General features: G+C 41.7%; 2 protein-coding genes across 6 annotated transcripts in view; one reads left to right on the forward strand and one right to left on the reverse strand.

Annotated features, from left to right (window-relative positions):
* DNAJC13 (DnaJ heat shock protein family (Hsp40) member C13) overlaps positions 1-4,636 on the forward strand; it is a 105,611-nt gene extending 100,975 nt beyond the window's left edge. For 2 of the 3 annotated variants that reach the window (XM_050937866.1, XM_050937868.1), the window contains one exon: positions 3,761-4,636. In XM_050937866.1, coding sequence (XP_050793823.1) covers positions 3,761-3,858 — 98 coding nt within the window. In that variant the 3' untranslated portion in view covers positions 3,859-4,636. Of the gene's footprint in view, positions 1-1,830; positions 1,943-3,760 lie in introns of all 3 variants that reach the window. The other variant, XM_050937869.1, reaches the window with a different exon arrangement.
* A 1,379-nt stretch (positions 4,637-6,015) lies between these two features.
* ACAD11 (acyl-CoA dehydrogenase family member 11) overlaps positions 6,016-27,011 on the reverse strand; it is a 59,556-nt gene continuing 38,560 nt past the window's right edge. Inside the window, exons 12-19 of one of the 3 annotated variants that reach the window (XM_050937968.1) lie at positions 16,371-16,437; positions 15,223-15,308; positions 14,933-15,004; positions 13,502-13,656; positions 11,189-11,305; positions 10,020-10,129; positions 9,878-9,942; positions 6,451-6,570 (exon numbers count right to left, since the gene is read on the reverse strand). In XM_050937968.1, the coding sequence (XP_050793925.1) occupies positions 6,542-6,570; positions 9,878-9,942; positions 10,020-10,129; positions 11,189-11,305; positions 13,502-13,656; positions 14,933-15,004; positions 15,223-15,308; positions 16,371-16,437 (701 nt within the window). In that variant the 3' untranslated portion in view covers positions 6,451-6,541. Of the gene's footprint in view, positions 6,571-9,877; positions 9,943-10,019; positions 10,130-11,188; positions 11,306-13,501; positions 13,657-14,932; positions 15,005-15,222; positions 15,309-16,370; positions 16,438-27,011 lie in introns of all 3 variants that reach the window. The other 2 variants (XM_050937967.1, XM_050937969.1) reach the window with 2 other exon arrangements.

Raw genomic sequence — 27,011 nt, forward strand, 5'->3', positions numbered from 1 at the left:
ATCTGTTCTATCAGAGCTCCATTCCAGAAGGCGAAATGCCAAAGCATTTGAAAAAATCTCCAGACAGAGGCCACAGCAGGGACTCAGCATAGTGCTGCATGACAAGCGTAACGGAAAGCCAAAGAATCAAATGGACGCTCATGGAGGGAGGGAGAGAGAGGATACTGAGGACTCCAGCTATCCCACAGTCCCCGCAGTTCCGAAAAGCATTTGCATTATTGGCTGAGCTCCAAATGCCTGTAGGGTCAAACACATTGTCCGGGGTGGTTCAGGGTATAGCTCGTCAATTTACCCCCCTCCCTTCCCCCCCATGAAAGAAAAGAGGAAAAAAAATCATTTTTTGACTTTTTTCAGTGTCACCCTATGTCTGTTGCATGCTGCTGGTAGACGCGGTGCTGGGGCACTGAACAGCAGCACCCTCTCCTCTACCCTCCCCTCCCTGGTGGCAGACGGTACAATATGACTACTATCCATCGTCATCATCAGCCTGTGAGTGCTCCTGGCTGGCCTCAGGTGAGGTCGGCCGGGGCGCCTGGGTAAAAATAGGAATGACTCCCGGTCATTCCCAGTAGATGGTACAGAATGGCTGGTAACCGTCTTCATCATAGCAACTGGGGGCTGAGCTCCATCAGCCCCCTCCTTTCATGTCTAAAGAAAAGATTCTGAATTGCCTGGACTATCATAGCAGCTGGAGGCTTCTTCCCCCTCATTTTATCTCTCTAACAAGTCAGTGTTTCTTATTCCTGCATTCTTTATAACTTAACACAAATGGGGGGACACTGCCATGGTAGCCCAGGAGGGTTGGGGGGGAGCAGGGAAGCAACGGGTGAGGTTGTTGCAGGGACACCCCCTAGAGTGGCATGCAGCTCATCATTTCTGCGGGATCTGACACGGAGCGGCTGTGCTCTCTGGTACACTGGTTCTCTAGCACACTTGCCCCATATTCTAGGCAGGACTGACTCTATTTTTAGGTACAACATAAAGGAGGGAATGACCCGGGGGGTTATTCCCATTTTTGTCTTTGCGCCCCCGGCTGACCTCAGCCAGGAGCACCCATGACAGCAGCAGACGGTACAGAACGACTGATAACCGTCTCTGCTATCTTGCAAAGGCAAATGAATGCTGCTGTGTAGCGCTGCAGTACTGCCTCTGTCAGCAGCATCCAGTACACATATGGTGACAGTGACAAAAGGCAAAATGGGCTCCATGGTTGCCATGCTATGGCATCTGCCAGGGCAATCCAGGGAAAAAGGGTGCGAAATGATTGTCTGCTGTTGCTTTCACGGAGGAAGGAATGAGTGACAACATCTACACAGAATCACTCGCGACATTATTTTTGCACCATCGTGCATTGGGATCTCAACCCAGAATTCCAATGGGCGAAGGAGACTGCGGGAACTATGGGATAGCTACGGGATACTACCCACAGTGCAACGCTCCAGAAATCGATGCTAGCCTCAGTACGTGGACGCACATCGCCGAATTAATGTGCTTAGTGTGGCCACGTGCACTCAACTTTATACAATGTTTTACAAACCGGTTTATGTAAAATCGGAATAATCCCGTAGTGTAGACGTACCCCAAGAGACAGTAGCTATGTCGACAGGAGAAACCCTCTCGTTGGAATAGCACTGTCTACACTGGGAGCTTGGTTGGATTAACTGCGTTGCTCACAGGTGTGGATTTTCTGGACCTCTGAGTGACATGGTTACAGTCATGTAAATCTGTAGGGTAGACTGGGGCTGACTGTATTCTGCCCTCTTTGCTTCAAACTGCTTTGCTGTCTGCCCTTCCCTTACAACTTCCCTTGCTTATTTCTCTTTCTCTCAGGTGTCTCTTCTCCTTCCCTTCTAACTGGTAGCAGTCCCCTTCACCTCAGAAGTGGGCTTTAGATGTGCTCTGCCAGGCAGCTTGCTAACTTCTGTGTAGCTCTCTAATGCAGGTAGATATCATTTTGCTAAATGCATGTTCCATTCACTGCATTCCTGGTAACTGACGTATATGCTCTTTTAGATGCATGCTGTACAATAGAAGCAAGTGTGTAGTCTTTTTAAAATATTGCTCTTTTGGAACTTGCTCCTCCTAGAAGATACTTTGCTGAATGATGATGTAAACATGTAGACTAAACCATTCCTGAAGGAATTTATTGGGATATTCTTTCAGGGGAAAAGATTTGCGGAACAGGTGAATTGGATTAGTATGTTGAATCTGTTAGGGTTCTCACATGATTGAGTCCAGTCCACTCCTTTGTGCCAATAGGCTAAGGTATATCTCTACCATTTGGTTTGTGAAACACGTATACCTTGCATATATACAGTCATGGAGTTAAGCTTTATTCAGAAATCCCTAAGTAGCAGGTTGCCAAAAATTTAACTTTTCTTCATGGCCAAGTGTTTTTTTCATGGCTCTTCATAAACTTGGAAGGTGTTGTGCTTTTTGGTTTCCTCATGGCACACGTTTGCCTTTTTCTTCTGAAATGTAAAACAGCATGGCTGTCTGTGTGCTGTAAGGAAACATTATTACATTTCCACAATAGAACTTTAGATTTCAATATTTATGTAGGTGATGGGAAATTAAATGGATACATTCATTGATGATTTAAGTGTGACAAGTTCTAACTCCCTGAATAGAGGGTAACAAAGCCATATAACTTCTAAAACAATGGGGTTCTGTAGGATTTTTTTGTTTTGAAAAAGCCCTATGGATCCTTGCATGTCTCCTGCCTGTCTGGGGTTCCAGCTGCCTGACCCCTGCCAGCCAGGGTCCAGGCCTCCAGCCCTGCTCAGCTCTCCTGCTGGCCTGGGGTACCAGCAGCCAGCCCAGGGTTCTGCTCCTGGCCTGGTCCCAGCGCTCTGCAGCCCTTATAAAAAATTAAGCTAGTTAGCTTAAAAACTTTTTGTATATTACAATAATCATTAAATATATGTTTCATCAACTTTATGTATGTATTAACAAAGTAGTTGTACTTATGTGCCTGTGCTTAATTTGTGTTTGATGATTTACCTTTTTAAAAAAAAAAAATCTCGCATGTTCGCGCACGCCAGGCTAAGAACCACCTGCACTAAACTGATGAGATCTGCATTTTAATTTTAAATGAAGCTTCTTGAACATTTTAAAAACCTTATTTACTTTTACATACAACAATAGTTTAGTTATATAATATAGACTTCTAAAAACATTGAAATGTATCCCTGGTACATGAAACCTTAAATTAGAGTGAATAAATAGAGACTTGGCACATCACTGCTGAAAGGTTGCCAATCCCAGGTTATAAAATATCTGAATACTAGTTATCATTTGATCACTTTATTGTGTCAGCTTCTCTTCCATTTCTCTGGAATTGATTTTTTCAGGGTTTTTTGGTTGGTTCCTTGTTGTCTAGTGGTACTCAGCACATTAGATTTATTAAACTGCAGACTCTCAAATATATGAACATGCCACCCCAAACCCTGGGCACCTCTGTTTCCTTAAGCACAAATCCTAGGAATTTCCTAGTTCTCATACTACAGCTATAAATGATATTTAGCCTCAATTCCTAATGGCAAGTCTTAAATAAAAGCCATAAAACAGATGGTCTCCTTATTAAGGTTAACAAAACTATAAGGTCAATCAAACTGTGTCTCTCAGTATTTTCAAAGATGACAATTTTAACGAGTGATTTCTGAATAATAAGTATACAGAACAGCCATTTGATTATATTAAAATTAATTATCAATATTTTTCTCTTTTCTCTTCTCCCCCCCACCCCCCACCCCACCAGGGCCTGGAGTTGCTGGCTACCTTACTGCAGGAACGACATCCTCTGTAATGCCCAGTGTACCACCCCCTGTAGACAATGAATTGGGAGATACCAGCTAATGGATTTGAAATACCCATGAAAGACTTTTTTAAAGGCAGATTGGCCAGTGACGAGGAACAGCACTTTCCTCCGTCTGATGCTTTGAAATGAACTCCTACTGCCTTTCCAATTGTTTCCTGACAGTGTTGTTCCTTTTTCTATGAATATATTTTTTTTAGGGAAAAAAGTCAGTGGGTCTGTCACATTATAACATAAGAAAGCACTCTAAGGATCAGCCCAAATGGGTACACAAGAATTTTTTTCTTGTTGTACGTAAGCACATTGTGTTCCTTTCTATTTGTTTACAAGACTGTGAATCAAACAACTTTTTCCTAGCTTTTATATTTTATGAATTAGCATGACTGGAGTTGAACTACAGTCTAGAAGAATTGGGCTAAGTCACTTGACCACCCCCCGCATCCCGACTAACAGGGCATTTTCCTCCTCTGCTCCAAGTCCTGACGATCATTCTCATTGAACATGACTTACTAGAGGTTTGTCCCTGCACCGGTTCACTGATATCCGTAATCATTAACGTTATCTTCCTGAGATCAAACCGCATTAGACACTTGTATGTATAACTGGCTTTACCAAATTGAAAACACTTCAGCAAAAAAAAGTAAAAAAAAAAAAAAAAAAAAAAGTCAACCTGGTATGTAAGAACCTAGTGTAATTGTGAAATGTTCTATACATTATCCAGTATATAAAAGCTTTCTATATTGAATGTACATTATACAGATCACTCATATGTACATAAAATTTTAAAAATAAAGGGAATTGAGAGCCTTGTTACTGAGACGAAGCTGTTCTCTTAGTGGAATGTTTGTTTGTTCTTGGAAGTGGTTAGAATTCTAGAGCAGCCAGCAAGAGAGGGGTGTTCTTGAGTGATGGAAAAATGTAATGAAGAAATTTGTGTATTCTAAGTATTTTATCACCTAGCAAATGTCTGACAAAGGAGAAAGTCCTATACCCTGGACACTAAAGCTAGAGAAAATTCCAGAGTAATGTGTAAACTCAGATAGTAACATACTCCTAACTTTTATAAATGCAGGTAGAGGTGTAAAAACTGACCATATTCTTCCATTTCTGGTATTTAACAGAACAGATTTCTAGTGCATGCTGGTAGAATGCAATAATCAGCCAATCTCCAAGGAAAGAGTCCAGAAAATATTAAGCAGGTGGCTATTAGAGCAACTCAGATAAACACAAGTCAAAATTATATTGCCTCTCTGATCTTTTAAGTATACAAAAAAGTACTGGGTCAGCCCAGCCTGGAGCTGTGGAGATGCAGTCTAATATGCAGCTAAACACTATGCATAACCTCAGTTATTAGCAATGTTAACATTGACCTTTCATATTCATTAAATTCAGCTGGGTAAAGTCATTATTATGGCCATAACTAACAAATGGATGAAATTTTACCTTTGTCCGTAAATGTATGCATGTGAGGAAAGAATCTGTCCTTTAATATTCAGTTGGTATGATTTTGCTGAGATCACAATCTGGTCTACTGAAGACACATGCCAATGGCATAGGGGATGGCTACCTCTACACTACAAGCTTGGGTATGATCCCTCTGCCTGTGTGTAGACTCATCAAGCTAGCAGAGTATAAATAGCAATGTACACTTAATAGCATGAGTAGCAGCAATGGAGGCTTTGCTGAATAAATACCCACATTCTGGTCTGAGTTTGTGTGGCCTGCAACACTTGCATCCGAAGTGGATATTCACCCACAGAAACTCATGCTCCAATACGTCTGTTAGTCTATAAGGTGCCACAGGACTCTTTGCTGCTCTAATAGTTCTGTCTAAAACTTGATATGTTAATAAGTGATGATGTGTAGTAAAATCAGTATTCAATATGATGCCTGTCTGCCACTACACTGCTGAAGAGCTGCAGGAAGTGTTTCTTTAGAACCGGCTAGAATCTGAGAGCTTTCTCTTGTTTCCTTAATTTCCCCCTCCTCCCCCAACTCCTGCAGACTTGACTTTACACAAGGTATAGATAGTTATTACTTGTCAGTGGTGGGCTGGATCGTTTGATAAATTTAAGGCATTTTTGGCTTGTGGTACAAGCAACCCTTATCTAAGATTTTTGCCTTTTAGGAAAGATCTAGAAGAAATGGAGTCTCCCTAAACACTGTTGATCGTTTAGCAAAGAAGCAGCATTGGACTGTTGGGGGAGAAATCTTTTATTCAGACTTATTCAATGCCTTAGTGACACTTTAAATCTTAAACAGTAAACTGCAAGCTTTAGCTGGATGCAGTGCCCCACAAACATAACATTCTACAGACAGCTTCACAGAGGCTTTGATTGAGAGAACATCAGTGACAAGAACAACTAAGGGCTTGATAAAGCAACCTTTCAGGTCACTAGCTGGAAGATTAACTGGAAAAATGTTATTTAACAGCTTATTTGTCTAAGCAAAAACAAATTCAAGTTACCCTTAAACTATTAAACTTATCAGTGAAGAATGTAGAAAATTAACATTTTGGTAAATATTAAAAATATAGATAATTCTAGTTCAAATACCCTCAGTGTTGCCCCTCCCTCTAAATCATTCAGAGGTGTTCCTTATAAAACAAGTAATGCTCTTGTACAATTAGACTAAATTTTTACATTTTTGAGGTCAGTTGCTTGGCTTGGTCCCGTAGTTCGAGTTTTGCAATTGCTGAGAGGTGAACTTCATCAGGCCCATCAGCTATTCGGAGGGTCCGAATAAAGGCAAACCTATAAGAAGTTGTGCTGAAATTAGTGTGGATTCTAGAGCCTCCAGTGCCAGCACTTAATAGTGTGGCTTGGTAATGTCACAACAAAGAATGCAACCCAAGGTTTTTTTATAGTTACCCGTCTTCTCAGTAAAAACCTAAAGTAGGCTGCTTCCTTCATACATGAAATAAGGAAACTTGTGTTGGTAGAACTGTTTGACTGAACAGAACTGGTTATGGGGAAGGAGCCACTCTTAATGAGTAGCGCTAGCCTAGAGGAGACAGGAGTCAATCCAAAATGGAAATTTTTCCTCAAGACTAAATTCAGCTAGGAACCCAATGCATGAAGCCAGGAGCTTTTTTTATGCATTTACAGCAGGGGTATGAAATGTATGGCGCGTGTGCCGAAGGCAGCACACGAGCTGATTTTCAGTGGCACTCTCACTACCTGGGTCTTTGCCACCAACCCAGGGGGCTCTGCATTTTAATTTTAAATGAAGCTTCTTAGACCATTTAAAAAACTTACATACAAAATTGTTCAATTATATATTAGGCTTATAGACAGACCACCTAAAAACATTAATGTATTACTAGCATGCAAAACATTAAATTACAGTGAATAAATAAACTCTTGGCCCACCACTTCTGAAAGGTTGCTGACCCCTGATTTACAGGATTGGAGCACTTGGAAAAGCCAGCATCAAACTGATTTAAGAAGCAAGCCTTTCCACATCTGCTGGAAGGGCCTATCCTATTTGCACTGCCAGATGAGTCAGTTTTTACTGTAATGTAAGCAGCCTGTTTAGAGAATTCAGATATACATAGCCCTGAAGTTAGAATATCAAGGTTGAAAGGGACCTCAGCTCTAGTTCAACCCTGTGCTCAAAAGCAGGGCCAAGCCCCCAAATGGCCTCCTCAGGGATTGAACTCACAACCCTGGGTTTAGCAGGCCAATGCTCAAACCACTGAGCTATCTCTCCCCCAACAAGTTAACTGGTGTTATGTGAGGGAATAGAGCCATTTATCCTTTTATGACTAAGTACCATTTTCTTTTCACTACACCCAAACTGCTACAGTTCCCTTGGGTATTAACTGTAACCATGCTTGCTGCTGTTTTCAGTCCCCATGCAGGTCATCTATAGACTTGTCTGCTACCGCCTCTGAATCTGTCCTTTCACCGCAAGCAGTAGATGCTGTGGTGTTTGGGGGATGGGGGGGGGGAGAGTAGTGACCTTTAAGGGGATAGAACCAGCATCTTTAAAATGACCAGCACCAAGATGAAAGCATGTATGTACACTGCCATTAGCCACTGTAGGCTGGCCCCTGTCAGCTGACTTGGACTCAGGCTAAGGGACTATTTGACTGAAGTGTAGCTGTTCAGACTTGGGCTGCAGCCCGTGCTCTGGGACCCTCCAGCATCTTACGCTGTAGTTAAACAGCCCCTTAGTGGAAGCCAGCAGGGATAGGCCCCCCAAATTGCAGTGCAGAGTACAGCATACGCTGGCCATGCAACCTCACGTCTGGCCACTAGAGGGGGAGAACTATACTGAAGTCTCACTTCTAACTCTGGAAATGCATTGTTTATTACAGTACTACCTGGAGGACCCAGTGGGACTAGGCTCCCTCTCATGGTGATGGGTATTATACAAACAGGGCTTGAAGCAAGAGCTGTATTATTAAGAAGGTGGGAGTGGAAACAAAGTGCCTTGCCCAAGATCACAGGGAAAGCTGGGATGTGAACCAGGAATCCTCATTCCATTGCACTGGTCTATTCTCAAACGATAGAGCTATTGCCAGCAGTAGGGCTTGTGGACCTCTGAAATCAGAACTTTATTTTGGTCCATAGATGAGAGCAAACTGACAAATCTAAGCCAGCTATATGAGAAGTACTATTGATACTGAAACAGGAGTAGCCTGTGCCCATGTCTTGCAGTGGCATGGGTCCATCACTGCTAGGGCATGGTCTAGCTGCTTTAGCAGCTATTGCTGGCCTCTAAACTGTGACTTGGTGCTCTGATAACAGAACCTGGTACTGACAAGCTTCAGGATCCACAACAACTATCTTTCAAACCTCTGCTTTGCTGCTGAGATCACACGTGCAGCAGGTATAAGGGATATTTTTGTCAACCATAAGGTGCTTTACTGCTGAGACAAAGGGTAAGTAAGTCTTTAAATAAGGTTGGCACAAGCACTCTGAACTAAGCCTGAAGACCCAGCTTTGGAAGTAAACTTTACTCCAGCTCTAGGGCAGATTCTGCTCAGATTGATCTATTCATCCTTTCTCCCTTAAAAGTTAAATCTCTCACTCTCTTCAAAGCTCCTCTTCTGGACTGAGCCTCCCTCATATGACAGATTAGCTGGAGTTGGTTTTAGAAAAATATTCAGTGTAAAATGTAGATTCTCCATCACTGAGTCATCAGAAGACACACTAGTTCAACCCCAGGTTATTGAGATCAATACAAGAATCACTGGGTGAAATTCCACAGTGTATGTTATGCAGGCAATCCAAGTAGATCACAATAGTCCCTTCTGATCTTCACTGAATACAAGTTTATTTTGTATATCACCTCTCTACTCTGAAGTGGCATAATGCCTTTGAGTAGAGGAGATAAAATTCTGCTCTCAGATGCAGCCCCACTGCCTTCAATGGAGGTGTAAGAGTACAGCAAGGCTAGAGCCTATATATATATATATATATATATATATATATCCATTTTCAGTTTGATCCAAAATGATTTAAGTTTGTAAAAATCAAAAGAGCAGCAGTGTGTCTTAGCCACTGGGCTCTGGGTCATTTTGTCTCTCCTGTTGAAGCTCTTTCACTTATTTATAAACAGTCACTAAAGTAGGGACTTGAACTGGGGTCTCCCATATCCTAGATGAGAGCCCTAAATTCAAGTCCCTGTTCTAATACTAATTGTTTAAAAGTAAAACATCTTCCACAGGTCTGATTGAGAATGACCCAGAGCCCTGTGGCTAGGCCACCCTGCTGCAATGTGAGACTAAAGTTCAAATCCCTCAGCAGACAGAGAGAAGAATTAAACCTGGGTGTCTGATACCCCATGAGACTGTCCTAACCCCTGGGCTCGAGATGATCAGGGATCTGGCCATCTCCCCTACTCCTCAAACTTTAAAAATCTAGTCATTTGCTTTTTTGAAAATGCCTGAGGTTGAAACAAAATTTTGACATTGGGTTAGAAACATGTAATTTTGATATTACTAAACCATTTAGAATATTTTGGAGTGGTCAAGACTATCTGACAAACTTGATAAAAATTCAGTTTTGGGTCAGCTGAAATTGCATTTTTTTTTTAAATCAAATTACTTGCCAAAAAGAAACTGCCCAGCTCCAGTCCCAGCAGAATTTGGCTCAATCCCACCTGAAATGCAGAGCCTTTTAACCAGTTTGACAAGAAAGGGGAAATACTGCTAGTGTTTTAGAAACATGGGATAGATATCCCTCCTACTCACATACGAGCCAAAGGAAAATCCTGAGAAACTCCAGCTCCTCCACAAACTTGGATTGCATAGTCCACCACTTTAAGGACAGCTCTGGGTGCAACCACCTTGATCATAGCTATCTGCATTTTAACAAAACAAACAAACCTGAATGTAGGAGTTTTCCACCATAAGGGGTGCAGGAAATAGGAATTTCGCACAGCTCTGGTCCTGTTTTTTCCACAGGCCCAGTTCCAAGAGCTGGATTGTAACAAGCTGTGCATTTGCCACAACTCAGGGACTTTGGATTGCAAGCTACCATTCCACCTTTAATGTTACTTTACCCTGACCTTCAGGAATGACCTCAGTGGCTACAAAAGGTTATTCAGTCTTTGGACACACAACAATTCTTGGTCTCTCAAAGACGGTCAACGGCTTTGTTCTGTGATGGGGACACTTGGACTATATCAAATCAAATTTGGGCTATATTCAAATAATTGTTGCAAGGTGCTAGCTCCCAAAGAAATGTAGGATATTTCGCACCATGCAGGATTGTGGCCTGAGAGAGTAAGGTTCTGTACCTATCCTCTAGTCCATCCAAATGCACTCCACCCCATTTATACCTTTAGGCTTAGAATAACAAGTAATGATTTCACCTGGAACATAAATAAATATCAGGTAAAAGATTACCAGTATCCAATCAATGACTGGGCATCTTTAACCTGTTCTAAGTGGCTAATAAACAGCAGTGATCAAAAATATCAAGCTTTTGCACAGGAGGGGCAAGAGAGCACAGATTTAAGACAATGTAGTGACTCTTGGATTTCAGAATTTGCCCTGGTATTTTTTTGCTGGATTCACTGGGGTAAATCTATTAAGCAGAACTGATTGGAAAAGGGCAAGGAGGTGCCAGGAAATTAACAAAAAAAAAAACCCCACCCAAGTTCTATTTTTTAAAACACAGTGAGTTTGCCCTTTTTTTTTTTTTTTTTTTTTTTTTGACAACTGGAAAAAATATCTTGTTAAAAAATAAATGGAAAATGGAATTTTCTGTGGAAGTGTTCTCTTCCATAAACAGGCTGGGGTTTGTCAAAACATTTCCATCAGCTCTATTAAGATAGGAGCAAATCCTGAAAGTGGGCCCTTTATTACTTTAATTTTTTCCCTCAATGACCAAAAAAACCCAGTCCAAGCCTGTTTACCTCTTTCCTTGCTTGTGCACTGCCCTTGGTATCAATGCTGCTGGCTGCTTTCAGTGTAAGCAATCGGGCCTGCTCAATAGCGATGCGGCTTTCAGCAATCCAATGGGCAACAACCTCCTGTAGAGACATAAAGAGAAAACTGGGGGCATGAAACAGAACATCATCATCTGGGTTTTCAGAACAGCCCTTTCCCTCTCAGCTATACACTTGCAAAGGTTTCAATGCTGGATGTTTAAATAAGTCTCCTGGATAGAAGTGGGCTGATCATGTGTACTCAGCGCTTCTGAAAATCAGCCCACTTCTTCTACACGTGAGAGGACCATCAATTAAAACTAACCAGACACACAGTCAACTAATAAAAGCTTTTCTTATCCAACTACCGACCCCTTGAGCCCGAGGCCTAAGTGGCCAGAGAGACAGCAGTGTGTCTTCGTGGATGTGATGGGCAATATTCAGCCTCAGAGTTGCTGTGGTTCTGCTTCAAGTATCAGAGGGGTAGCCGTGTTAGTCTGGATCTGTAAAAGCAGCAAAGAGTCCTATGGCACCTTATAGACTCACAGACGTTTTGGAGCATGAGCTTTCGTGGGTGACAACCCACTTCGACAGATGCCACCCACGAAAGCTCATGCTCTAATACGTCTGTGAGTCTATAAGGTGCCACAGGATTCTTTACTACTTTTGTAGTTCTGCTCTCACACTAGAATCTAAAAAAAAGAATCACCCAACTGCCCATCCTCACTTGTTAGGCTCTTCCCATTGCGCTGGCTCTGTGCACCTGCCTGCTTGCTACTCAGACTCTCCACTCCCCTCATGCTCTGGTAGTGTTGCCTACTTCTGCTCTACTTGCACCTCCTCTCATTGCCATTACTACCTGTTCAAACCCACCTTCCTGCAAAGTCCTTCCATGACATGCAAAAAAAAAAAAAAAGTGTCAGGGACTAAGTTCAATTAGTTATCTCAAATGTTCAAATCTATGGGGGAATGAGGGGCTTCACAACCTAGGGAAACAGTTGTGCTGTGGTTCTTAGTGCATTTGCCCTTTACTATTTTTGCCAATGTATTACTAATCCCACTATAGTCAATTGCACAAGCTCAGCTTGTTTGCAGTAATTTAAGACCTTGATAACAGCCCTTCTATGCTGTCTTTCCAGGATGAGGCTGCCCTTCAGAGGGAACAGCCTCTGGGCCATTCACAAATGATAAAAATTCCATTTTGCACTTCTGTGAACACAGCAGGCCAGAGCCTCAGTTAGCGTAAGTCAATGTAGCTGAGGATCTGGCTCAATAATTTTACCCCACAATCTTGTTTCTAGGGCTATGTTTCTAAGCCTATGTTAGTGTGGCTGGCAGGAGAGCGCTCCTGACACCAAAGCGCTGTTCACACTGTCGTCACTTGCCACTGGAGACAAAGCCTAACTTTGTTTGTTTATTTGAAAGGGGCTCTGACAATGTGTGCACTTGGTGATTCCACTGTTGGACATGCTAATGGTAGTACTTTGGTTTTGTGCTTAATTGTTCCGTGTGATGTGCTAAGACACTTACGCAGCTATTTCTAATTATATCAGTTCTGTATAACCATTTTCCAGAATCTGCTGCAATCACTTCCTTCTTTCCAAGCCTTCACTTTGTGGAAAAAAGACAAACAAACATTTGTGTCTGCTTGGCTGAGACCCAGAAATACTTGATGTCTGCCAACCAAAGCAAGTCTTCAGCACATCAATTTACAGACATAGCAAAACAGGCCAAGCTGTCAGGAAGGAATGTCTGGCCTTAACTTTATTTTTGCCAGTGCAAATCAATGTTATTTTCTAGCTATGATCACACAGTGCCCAGACAATGACTGAGCCCACAAGTCAAAGCTAGACATCTAAGTGCCCAATAACGGTGAATGCAAATTTGTGTCCACGAAAACACGTCCAGGGTTTGCAGATGTGCCCTGCCTCTGGAGTCCTGGTCCATGATGATCAGAGAAAACCAGCCAAAACTCTGCTACAAAATGTGTATTTAAATACAGTGAATAGGGCTTTAGTACTTGTTAGGAAAACAACTATAGGAATTCACTTAGACTGCAGATCTTGGCACAATCAAAACTGAGACTCTCCCAACCTTAATATTTTCTTTCCTATCTGAGACAGATATTGAACCTACAGCATCTCCAGAGTTGATGGGAATTGGTGGTTACGGGTAAATGCTGTCTGACATCTCAGCCTTTTCTAGAGTGATTGTTACTGTGGCTGTTAGAATCCCAGGCTTCCACATGAGCTAAGCAAAGGGGTATTCATAGCAAACTAGGCAAAGAGGTAGTGTGCTTACATGATGGTACAGTTTCTTCCCAAAGGTCACCCTCTGAGCTGCACGCTCACACATTATCTGTAGCGCAGATTCAGCTGTACCTATGGATCTCATGCAGTGGTGAATACGGCCTGGCCCAAGCCGACCTTGAGCGATCTCAAAACCCCTTCCTTCACCTGTGTGGTGGGAAACAAAAACAGAGAGAGGTGGGAAACAAAATGGCCACATGGAACTCATTTCAATGCTTCAAATAACTGCGCACCTCTGCTCTGAAGAAAATCAGTGGCCATACTGCAGGCATTGTCTGATGCTACCCTAGAGAGGAGCTTCTTTACAAAGATTATTTTGCAGCACTGTAGCCATTTTAATTGTTTAATACCTATACGTATTCACACAAAGCAACACACAGCAACTCCCACTCTCTCTTCAGGTTCTGTCAATACTATTTGTGCCTAAGGGGTTATTATTCTGGTTTCCAGCTGGGTTTGAATTACCTAATTATTTCTTACATTTTTATCAACTTTTATGGGAGTTGAGGTTTTTTAATTTGTGGTTCCCAGGGCATAAGTGATGAATGTCCAACTGAAAGATCAGTTCCAAGGGTGATTCAATAAAACTCTGATTCAGCAAAGCACTTACATGGTGGGCGAAGAAGCTATATAAATCCTAGATTCTCCCCAGATGTGACTTGGTGTGAGTCAGAGAGGTCAAAACGTTCCTCCTACAAGAGGGGGCAAGTAATAACTATTGTTGCCTATGCAGAATTCTGACAAGATCAGGCTTGTTCAGGATAGCATGGCCATAGGCTACATCAGAATTCTGTTTTGAAAGACTTTGAGGCAGACCTGTCTGTTGAGAGGCCTGGGCTGTATTCAGAAGGAATTAGGAAGGAAGGAAACTTCTAAGAGGTTTGTTTGTTCTTGGATAAGAATTCCATAGCCTTTGCTTTGGCCTGCCACAGTGCAGGAGGAATTCTGGCACTGCTGGTACAGCAACCATATCTACTTAAAAACCAAAAAGATAAAAACTAAGAGTATTCTGCAATGTTAGGTTATTGGAGAAGGGGGAAAAAAGATAACACTTTGAACCCTTTTCCTGGCTGAGCAGAAGGTCAATAGGTTGGAAACAGATTAAGCACAATTTGTCTCCTCTTCTGCTATGAAGAGGAGACAACTCAGATGCTGCAGACTAGTAAGAGATGTTTTGAGGCAGAAAAGTACCGCTAAGGGACTGTGTGCTGCCCCAATTTCACCCCTGTTGACACTACTGTCAAGAATGAAATTCTCTCTCCAAGAGGCAGCTAAACATATAAAGGAAGAACAAAAGCTTAATGGCATATTCCTTACATAGTAAGGTTATTCATCACAGCTTTCATCAGATTTTAAAAGGACACAATTACTTTGTTAGTGTCATTGCAGTGACTTTCAAAGAACAGTTACCAGTGAAGCTCACCTAGTATTAAATTGGAAGCAGGTACTCGCACTTCATTAAAATGTATTTCAAAATGTCCACCGTGGGGCTGATCTAATCACACAAAGAAAAAACAAAATATCCGTGTATAAAATTGGTTCTAGCCAATATTCACTCACAAATTACAGGTGCTCAGTACTGCTGTTCCTATTAGATATGCATTCGAAGACTGTCTTTAGTACTTTATGTTTATAGTATAATTATTACTCCTGAGATCCCGAGTAGGCTAATACAAATGCAAACATGGCTGATAATTACGATTTCATCCTTACCCAGGTAGCCAAACACGGAAAGGGGCCTTATAAGTTTCAAGCCTGGTATGTCCAGTGGAACTATGATCATACTGTGCTGTCTGTACCTGATCAAGATAAAAGGAACAGTTAGGAGAAATCTCAATAGCTATTTTAGATTTTTTTATTAAGTGCAACTTTTAAAAAGGTTTGTATGATCTGTACTCTCCTGTGCTACACATGTGGGTGGAGATGTAGGAGAGAGATGTGTTTAGGAATGGGGAGCAAGGGGGAGAAATGAAGGTAAAATGCTGTGCCCAAGGGGGCTGCGCAGCTGGACATCGGGTTCCAACACTCAGAGAAGGGTGCCAGATAGAAGGTGTGCGCCCTGAGTGTTAGCCTAAGGTTCTATAGTAAGCATCAAAATAGATGCCTTCATCTTTTTCTCTGTGCTTGATGTACATGTAACTACAATACATTATGTCAGGGATAGTTGGGTTGAGAAGACTGAGGAAATACTAAGGTCCCTGCTTTCAGAACTTGTGGTATGAATGAACTGTTAAACCCTGTGATTCAATTAACTTTTCCATGTATCCTGGCATCTTGATCTTGCCCCATTTAAGTTAATGGGAGTTTTGGCATTAACTTCAGTAGGAGCAGGATTCAACCCTTTTGATTTTATTCTTGCACTAAGTTCTTCTTATCTGACAAACTGTGTATAGTTTTGCCTTTATTAATATACACAGAACCATTCCATCCTCTAGTTATGCTTCAATAACACAATTAAATGAATTAAAAATGTAAACCAGGTCTGGTGGTAGGCTTTAGTTTTAAAAAGTGAGTATTCATTACGTTGATTTTAAAGGAAACATTTTCAAAAGGCTGAAGGGAGAACTAAAGACATTAAGGCCATATGTTGTCCTTGATCCAATCCACACAGTTCAAGAGTACCTTATGACTTGGACTCTTTATCTGAGAAATTCTGAAGTTTGGTCAGTTAGATTTCTGAGGGTACGTACATGGCCTAAGGTTCCATTTCTAAACCATACTCAACTGTAACTGACCAATGCAATTAAAATTGTTCCATGTAAAGGTGTTTTGAGCAATGGCTGGTTCAATAAATGGATTTTTTCTTTGAATGTCTTTGCTTGGATCCTGAACAAATGTCTCCATAACCATTTAATTCTTACCTGGATGCAGAAAGATTTTTATTTTTGGCCATCACAATTGCGACTTTGCAATTTGTATTCCCAGCCCCTAAAAACACAAGAAATAGCTTTTCACATAAAAATCTCTCTAGGGAAGTAATTTAATGAAGTTTCACAGAACAACTTCTTACAATGTTTCTTTAGTGTAACGATGGCAAAGGTGAGGAATCTATTATCTATGCTGTTTCTGGGCTATTGAATAGAAAAAGGAAGTGCAACCACTTGATTAACATGAAAAAAAAAATCAAACAGAAAATGGCCGGGATCCAGTTCCATCATTCATTTTTATTTTCCTAGGAAAAAGATCAAACAAGGTGCTTGAAGAGGGAGTCTAAATTAATTCCATCACCCTTGCATTTGAGCAAATAACCAAGGCAAGCACTCACTCACTCAAACCAGATGCTGCCCTCTTCAAGCACAGCCAGTTTTGTAAGCATTCTTTTTTCTCATTCAAAGTGCTTTGTTCTGGTTTCAAGACAAAACTAAACTCAATGGGAATTCTTATCTGAAAATACATCAGTGGTCTTTTGAGCCAGCCACTGCATTATCTGATATATGTCTGTGTCACAGAAAACCAAAAATGTAATGGATAATCCAAAAGATTATTCTAGGATGGATTATATGGATCTGGATGACAACAGTGACTAAAAAATGACTTCTCAACAGATCTGCTCCCCCACTATGATCTATTCAGAGACCCATCTCCTTGCTTTAGTACCATCACATAGCTTTGGTCCTTTTTACATCCTACAGGAACACCATAGCTATGGGAGAATGGGCTGGATTCTGTTTGACCTTGCACATCTATCAGCAGAATTGTTAAATTGCCATGACAATGCCCAATGAAGACATCACACTTACACAGATCGTGTCACTGAGGATGGGATTTGACCTGCAGGATCTTTATTACTGGTGGTAATGAACCAAAAGCACAATTTGACTGTCAGATCCCAAGCTGAGGCTATGTCTACACTATCGCGGTAAATTGACCTAAATTACGCTATGTGAGTAACACAGCTGTAGTCAACATAGCTTAGGTCGATTTACTGAGGTGTTTACACTGCACTGGGTCGACCGGAGATGCTCTCCCATCAACTTACTTTACTCCTCTCTTTCCTGTAGGAATACTGGAGTCCACCAGTGAATACTCTGCCATTGATTTAGTGGGTCTTCACTAGACCTGCTAAATCGACCTCTAGTGCATCGATCGCAGCAGCGTCGATCCTGCAGTAGTGTAGACATAGTCTCAAGTTTGCTGAGCTGGTAGTTAGTAAATCCATCCTCTTTATGGTGTAAAGTGAAGTGGTTATAAGGAGATCACTGAGACACAATAACACGGTAACCCCACGATGACACTTTTCAAGTCACACTTCAGGGCAGTACCTCACGCTAATGGAACATCTTTTCCATACACCAAGCCGTTTTTCACTAATTCAGTACAGTGGTGCCCATTTGGTATCAACTGACATTTAAACCATTCTCGTCTGAATAGCAGCTTTGAAAACATGTGGAAATGCTGCCCCAGCCATGCTTGAGGGGTCTCAACTGTATGGGGAAGTAGCTGGAAATGGAGCTATGGTGACCAGAGTCAAGCTGCCATAGGAGCTTTGACGATAACTACAGCCTGGGGAGCATAGCCAGCCTGGCTTTGAAGAGAGCTGCCACCACAAAAGCACAGCTACCTTGACACAGGAACAGTCTACAGTTGCATGTCCTAAGAGTGACAAGGTGGGAGAGATATTTACTTTCTTCTCCTAAAGGCTGTTTTTGCTTGGAGGGCAAGAGTGCTGGCTGTTTACTTCCCTCTTTCCTGACACATTAGCTTTTCTTTAGGAGTGGAATTAGCAGCACTTTGTGAAACGTAAGCTGGAGATGTAAAGTTTGCAAACTGAAATATCATATTGATAGAAAAATCTCTGGAAAAAAGAAAAGGTCTCTTTCAAAAAAAGTCAGGAACAATTCACAAGATTCTGGATTAGTCTAGATTATACAGCAAAGTTTCCCAAAGTGAAACATAGATGTCCCACTCAGCTGTAAAACAGATCAAGTTTGTACATTACAATGTACTGAGAAGAGAAATGGGAGTCTCTTCCAACCCCACCCCCACCCTTCTTCTCTCTCTCCAGCACATCCATAGGGTAGGTTTCTAGGTAGCATTTTTGTGGAGGAACAGCTAATGTGATTGCCTGTGTCTCATGCCCCTAAGGACTCATGGTCTGTAGACTCTGGGAATTGGTCATGAAAAGAGGTGATATAACTAGTAACAGATATGGGGAATAGCACTGTATAGTACATTGGTGAGTATTTTCCTAAAGCTATTTTAATTTAGCATGTGTAAAGTAAAGGGTGCAGATGAAAACACTCACAGTATCAGACTGTTGGTGCTACAGATAACACCCAGGAAAATATATATCACCCCTTCCACTCAACAATGTTTATCTTGTAGTTTGTAATCCATGAGTAATGGTGTTATATTCTAACCCTTCAGTAATGCAGCTTTCATCATAAAACCTGTTTCAGGACAAAATGTGACCTTCTGGAATTATTATTTAAATAACTGAAAATCATTTTAAACTGCATCACTGTCACATTAAAAAAAAACTAGGAAAAAAGTTTCTATGACTCAATAATCGTATAGTCCAACAATTAGAAAAACTTTTCATTTTTAAGTTAGTGCATGGTTCAGCACTGAGACAAGACATCTGGTCAGATCTTATAAATCAATAGCACAATGGCACGGAGAAAAGGGAATATCTCAATCTTGGGCGCAGCACACAGGAGCTAGCAAACAGTGCTGAAAATGGGGGAGTCTGAGGTGAGAGATTGGAAGGGGGGGAAGGCTTGCGTACGTGCATGTGCTTTTCTTCTCGTTGACAGGACTTTAGGCAGGAAGGCTATGACAGCCATAGAGGTAGCAGTGGTAGTGATCCAAGGAATGGAAGAGACAATGAAGATGACTGGATGTGGAAGCTGTGGGATGTACATTATCCTGGAGCAGGTACTTGATAGGTGCTTTGTTTGTCTGAAGTGCTGCATGATAGAGCTGATGGAAGAAAAGATCTAAGGTTGGGAGATGCTGGCAGAAACTACTACTGAGTTTTAAAGGGGATTTGAACAGATGAGCTGAGGAACAGGTTTGCTGACTTGGAAAATGAATGGACACGGAAGGTAGTAACAGAAAGTGGGAGGGCAAAGGAGAGAAGCAGAGGGGAAGAATCAGTGGAGACAGCCAAAGCTTGGAATCCCAGGAGGATACAGGATGACTCTCAGAAGATTGCAAGTGAGAACAAAAGACACAGGACATGCAGCCAGAAGGAACAAAAGGAGGAAGGCCAGAGAATTACACTAACATTGGGAAGAGGCAGGTCTACATGACTGGGGACTCCCTACGAAGAGGAACAGACAGGTGTGTCACCAGAGCTGATCCAGCAAACAGATGGGTATGCTGTTTGCCAGGAGCTAAGATACAGGATGTGAACCTGAGGCTTAAAAGGATTCTAATGGGATGAGGAAAGAACCCACTGATTTGTTCCCACATGGAAGACAATGATACTGCTGGATTCTCACTGGAATGCATCAAGGGAGACTATGCCTGACTGGGGAAGACATTAAAGAAATAGAGGCTCAGGTGACCTTTAATGGTATTCTCTCTGTCCTTAGAGGAGGAGAGTGAAGGTGAGACCAGATTATGATGATCAACAGATGGCTCAGGCAATGGAGCTATAAGAAGGGCCTTGGGATGTTTGACCACTGGGTGGAATTCACAAATAGAGGACTGTTTTCATGGGATGGACTCCTCCTGAACAGAGAGGAAAACAAAGTGCTGGTATGGAGGCTGGCACAACTGATTAAAACAGCTTTCAACTAGGAGTTCAGGGTAGACAGTTGGAAGATGCTCATGTAATCTCCATGCCTGATTCTAATGCTGAGCAGGAGGAAAATCAAGTAAGACAGAATACAGCAATGAAGAATGGAACAATAGAGGGTTGAAGAATGGACACCAACAGGAATGTCACTGGTATTGGCACTAACAGTCAAGTAGGCAATACTGGCAGTAGAATGACCATACCTAATAGGGAGAGGAATCTGGGCAAAGCCAAGCAACAACAACTAAGATATATGTACACCAATGTAAGAAGTCTGGATAACAATGGAGAAACTAGAATGACCAGTGCAGGAGGTGAAAACAGATATTATAGCAATAACAGAAACATGGTGGAATAATTATCATGACTGAAGTATAGGTATTGAAGGGTATGTACTGCTAAAGAAAGACAGAAATAAAGACAAAGGTGGTGGAGTAGCATTGTATATTAATGACAAGATAGACTGTAAAAAAATTAAAAGTGATAGAACAGATAAAACAATCTGGTTGGGTCAAAATCACGTTGGAGAAGAAAGAGGCTCTATGAGGATAGTGCTTGGAGTATGCCACAGACCTCCCAGAATCTGTTTTGAACATGAAGAGAGACCTATTTAATATTTTTAAAGAAATCAACACTACCAGGAATTGTGTAATTGTAGAAGACTTTAATTTCCCAGCTATAGATTGCAGGACAAGTGATACTATATTCCTAGATGTGATAGCTGACAGATTTCTTCACCAAATGGTCACCAAACCAACAAAATATGATGCCATTTTAGATTTAGTATTGGTAAATACCAAGGACCTCATAGAAGAACTGGTTGTAGAAGGCAGCCTTGGTTTGAGTGATCATGAGCTAATTCAGTTTAAACTAAATGGAAGGATAGACAAAAATTGGTCGGCAACTAAGGTCCTTGATTTCAAAAGGACAAACTTTAAAAAATTAAGAGAAGTAGCTGGAAAAGTGGACTAGACTGAAGAACTCAAGAATCTGAATATGGAGGAAGCTTGGAATTAGTTTAAGTCAAACTTGCAGAAATCATCTGGAACCTGCATCCCGAGCAAGGGGGAAAAATTCATAGGGAAGGATTTCAGACCAGACTGGATGAACAAGCATCTCAAACCGGTTATTAAGAGAAAGCAGAAAGCTTACAAGGAATAGAAGACGGGATAGATCAGCAAGGAAAGCTACCTGTTAGAGGTCAGAAAGTGTAAGGATAAATTGAGAACTGCCAAAAGCCAAGCAGAGTTAGACCTAGGAATAGGAAATTAAAACCAGTAGTAAAAAATTCTTTAGCCATATAAATATAAAGAAAAGAAGAAGTGTGACTGTTAAACCCTGAGGATGGGGTGGAGATTAAAGATTATCTAGGCATGGCCCAGCACCTAAACAAATACTTTGCCTTAGTTTTAAATAAGGGTAATGAGGAGCTTGGAGTAGTGGCAGGGTGGTTAATGGAAATGCATATTTGGAAGCAGAAATTACCAAATCCAAAGTGGAAATCAAACTCAGTTTAATGGGACCAAATGGGGGTGGGGAGGAGAGATTCGCCATCTAAGAATATTAAAGGAATTGGCACATGAAGTTGCAAGCCTATCAGCAAGGATTTTTAATGAATCCGTAAACTTGGCGATCATATTCTATGACTGGAGAATTACTAATATAGTACCTATTTTTCAGAAAGGGAAATAAAGTGACCCGGGAAACTACAGGTTCATTTGACCTCAATTGTGTGCAGGGTCTTGGAACACATTTTGAAAGAGAAAGTAGTTACGGACATAGAGGTAAATGATATTGGGGATAAAATGCAACATGGTTTTACAAAAAGTAGATGGTGGCAGACCAACTTGTTCTCCTTCTTTGAGAAGATAACTGGTTTTCCAGACAAAGGAAATGCAATAGATTTAATCTGGATTTCAGTAAGGCATTTGATACAGTTCCACAGGGGAAATTATTAGTTAAATTGGAGAAGATGGGGATTCATATGAGAATTGAAAGGTGGGTAAGGAACTGGTTAAAGAGGAAACTACAACGGGTCATACTGAAAGATGAACTGTCAGGCTAGAGGGAGGTTATTAAGGCAGCTCCTCTAGGACCAGTCTTGGGACCAATCTTATTTAACATTTCCATTAATGAGCTTGGCACAAGAAGTGGGAATGTGCTAATAAAATGGAGGATGACCAAAAGTTGGGAGATATTGCCAATACAGGAGGAAGACTGGAACATCATACAAGAAGATTCGGATGACCTTGAAACCTAGAGCAATAGAAATGGGATGAAATTCAATATTGCAAAGTGCAAGGTCATCCATTTAGGGACTAATAACATGAATTTTTGCTATAAGCTAGGGACATATCAGTTGGAAGCAACCAAGTAGGAGAAAGACCTGAGTGTACTGGTCAATCACAGGATGTCTATGAGAAGGGAGAGGAGTCATTTAAGTTAAGAGCCAATGGTGGCACAAAAACAAATGGTTATAAACTGGCCATCAACAAATTTAGGCATGAAATTAGACAAATTTCTAACCATCAGAGAGGAGTGAAGTTCTGGAACAGCCTTCCAAGGGGAGCAATGAGGGCAAAAAAAAACCTAACTGGCTTCAAGATTGAGCTTGGTAAGTTTATGGAGGGGACACTATGAAGGGACAGTGGCATGTGGTCCATCTGCAACAACTAGTAGAAAATATCTCCGGTGGCTGGTGATGGGACACTAGATGGGGAGGGCTCTGAGTTACTACAGTGAATTCTTTATCACGTGTCTGGCTGATAAGCCTTGCTGACAGGCTCAGGTTCTAACTGATCACCATATTTGGGGTCAGGATGGAACTTTCGCCCAGTCTGGCAGAGGCCCTGGGCCTTTTTCACTTTCCTCTGCAGCATGGACCATGGGTCACTTGCTGGCTTGAACTGGAGTAAATAGTGGATTTTCTGTAACTTTTAAAGTCCGTAAATCATGATTTGAGGACTTCAGTTACTCAGCCAGAGATTGTGTGCTTATCACAGGAATGGGTGGATGAGGTTCTGTGGCCTGCGGTGCACAGAAAGCCAGAGTTTTCAACATAAGCAGAGTTTTCCATTCCTATGGAAAGAGGGAAAAACTGCTTTCCATTTTTTCCCACCCTCAAAAGTCAAAAGGTCTGATAATCATATGATTTTTTCCATCCTAGAAAAGAACTCTAAGAATCAGAGAGAGATCTCTGCTCCAGGGTGAGACAAAAAGAAGACTCCTGTGCTTCTGCAAGTCCGAAATTCAATCTTGTTTACAAAACAATTTGGTATTTATTACATTTTATTAAACAAAAACAGAACTCAGAGAAGCTGGAACTGCCATTTTGGCAGGAATTAATAGTAAGACTGCAGGAAACCCAATGTTCAACAAATGGGAATAGCAGACTTTGAATGCTGACTGCAAGTACATTTCAATACGTATATTAGACAAATTCTAATTAGCTGTCCTTATTTTTATTTCTTCAGAAGTTGGCCAAAATGTTTAGACTATAACTCTGTCTAGACTTGGAAAATGAGGTCTGGTTAGCCATGTTAGTTAACATGTTTTTAAACACTCCGTGGCACCTGATGTAGAACAGAGATAAAGGTATTTAAAAACATGTTAGCTGATTATGGTCAACCCTGTTTTTTCTGTGATCCTACTCTAAATTCCCTATGTGTGGTTCCAAACTAAAGAAATGCATGTTCATAATTACCTACTTTTACTCAATTGCACTTAAAACAGAGATAAAACGAGTCCATTGCTGATGAAGAGTATCAACTCTTCCCTTAAGAGAGAGTATGTGTCCGCTTCTCTTAAGGAAGCAGCTGTGAGACCCTTGCTCAAGAAGCCAAAGTTTGATACTTACAATCTGGTTATGTATTGTCCAGCATCTACTCTTTCCTTCTGGGTTCAGGTTATAGAGACGGCTAGAGCAAGCCAACTCTTGGTATTTAGATGCCAAGAATATCCTTGACCCTTGTTGCTCTGGGTACAGATCCAAATATGCCACAGACTGCACTGTGGACTTCTAGATTACCTTCTCCTGCTAACAAAGATTGTGTGTCCGTGCTGATATTTATTGATCTATTGGCTACCTTCAAGGCCATTGATGAAAAGGTGTTATTGACAGTCCTGTAGGTAGTAGCTACAGTGGGCAGAGCTGCTGTTGGGTAACAGGCTGAGAGGGTGGTGTGGGGCGATAGCTCTTTCTCCTAAAAGTGCTGTCAGGTGTTGTTCCACTGGATTCCAACCTATGTCCCCTCTTGTTCAATATGGGCCAGCGACTAACTTGGTTAGTCAGTAAGCATGGGCTGTGGTGCTTTTGATAAGTTGTTGACACTCAACTTTATATTTTTATCTTATCCCACCCAGGCACTGCTGATAAATGCCTTATTCAGTGTTTGGGGGAGATTGAAGCATGTATGAGAGCTAACTGCTTGAAGCTCAATCCAGATAAGTACAAGGTATTGCTGAATAGGTTGTACTGGGGGAGAGGGGGAGCATGGGTGTGTCGAAGAGAAGCAATCAGAAGTCACAGTGAGAATTATTCTGTTGTTGCTCCTGAGGATGGTTGCCAATTATATGTAGCTAGAGCTCACAATCTGGGGGGTGGGGGGTTAGAGCCCCAAGTGCTGTTAGTTTCAGGAAAGGTTCCACCCCTTCCCCCTGATCTGACTATGAATTTGTGGTAGTTTCCCTCAGTTATGGGCCTTGCTACTGTGATCTGTGCCTACATCAACTCAAGAGTAGATTATTGCAATATACTGGATCTGGTCTACCTTTTGTGGGAGGTCTGCGAAGGAACAAACACATTGGCCTTCTTTTGCTTCTTCATGATATATAAAGAAGGCCAGAATGTTATATTTTTTTTAAAGAAACTAACTAAAAAACAACCCGCTTGTTGTTTTTTCCCCCCACACTGTTAAGGTGATAGACCTCACACTAAACATGTCCCAGTGGCCCCCCAGCAAAACCAGGAGAGACCAGGCATTTCTGATCTTTCTGAAAGTAAAGTAAATCAAGAGGGATAAAATTAACAACAGAAAAGCCCCAGAGAGGAGGCGGTGTTATCCTCTTCTATCATAAAGAAAAAACAAACAAAAAAGTGGTGCACTACCCAGTGTTAGGGCAAAAAAACTTGGATCAGCTGTAATTCAACCACAGTTGCCCACTTTCACGCAGAAAATAAGCACCCTGACTTCCACAATAAGCCAAAAATCAGCCTAATCCCATTTCAAAACAAGGCCAAAACAAGCCAATCCTTAAGAACCCCAACACTCTATCTGACTAGATTCCACCTGGCGTGGTGAGACTGTGGTGGGCCAGCTGCTGTGCACCCCTGACTACCTTTACCCCTGCCTGCAGGGAACCGATCTCCCCCGCAAAAAAGCAGTAGCAACAAGCTGCAACAAGCTAAAAGCCAAAAACTAGCCAACAAGCAACTCATAAGCCAATTAAGCCAAAAACAAGTCCAATTTCTGCATTTTTTTCATGGGTTTGGCATGGCTGAATTCAATCCCAAAACTGAAATTGGTGCAGAATGTCGCAAGTCCGTTATTAAACAGAGTTTGTTGCCCCAAAAAGATGCCATCAGTGCTCTGTGAATTGCCCTGGCTGCCTACTGAGTTTCAGTTATAAGGTGTTGGTTTTGATTTATCCCGCCTTGTGATTTGTATGTTTGAGAGAGTACCTCCTTTTCTGTGCCACCCTGCCATGAGCAGTCAGTAGAGGCATCTGAGCTGCAGGCCTGTCAGAGTAAGAGAGTGAGCTGGTCTCAAGTTGTTCTCATTGAGGGGTCCTGAATGCTGCTCCTCTCGCCTTCTCCTTCAAAATAGTCCAAATTTGTTAATCTTTAGGTCATGCTGCAAGGCTGAATATTTCCCCAGGTTTTTAGGAAGCATGGAGCATAACAAGGGCTAGCATATATGAGGGATGAAATGCTGGTTGGGCTTGATTTAATGTGGTTGGTTACGATTTGGAGATAAGGAGTAGCTGCTGGCTTTATTTTTGATGCAGCTGCACATTCAGCTTTTTAGCAAAGGCAACAAGAGCTCTGCGTGGGCACTGCTTATGTATCTTGAAACATGAACAAATGATACTTAGTCAAAAACATCCTGTCACACTCGCTAAGCTAAACAAAGTTCAGTATCATTTTAAAGTTTACTCCACTCCTTAAAAGCCCCCCCTGCCTTATTTATTTATTTCAAGTGTCCTACTACTTTTTAAACCCTAAAGGTTATATTATACTTTCTCTCCCCTGTCTGGGAAAGGGGCTCTACCCCACATCTTCCAAAGCTGAATCTGAAGAGTTTAAGCATGGTGGAACTCCAGCTTCCACCTTTTGGGACATCAGACACAGTTTGTCAAATTAAGATTTTTCCAGAGTCTGCCTATTGGCCAGTAACATCGCTAACAACACCATTTTAGAATCATAGAATATCAGGGTTGGAAGGGACCACAGGAGATTATAGGCCAATCCCCAGACAGATTTTTACCCCAATTCCCTAAATGCCCCCCTCAAGGATTGAACTCACAACCCTGGGTTTAGCAGGCCAATGCTCAAACCAGTGAACTGAGCCTCCCTCCCAATAAATATCAACTCTCATTGCTATCTTCTCCCTGCAGTTTCAAGTGGACATGACAGTTTTCTTTCTCGGTCCTAAACTGGTTGTCTAGTGGTATTGTGCATTCTTAGGCTCTGATCCAAGAAACTCCCGGTGATTTCAAGGGGATTTGGATCAGACCCTTAAGCAACAGCATTCCTTGT

Source organism: Gopherus flavomarginatus, chromosome 2 (assembly GCF_025201925.1).
Source record: "Gopherus flavomarginatus isolate rGopFla2 chromosome 2, rGopFla2.mat.asm, whole genome shotgun sequence".
Lineage (NCBI taxonomy): Eukaryota > Metazoa > Chordata > Testudines > Testudinidae > Gopherus > Gopherus flavomarginatus.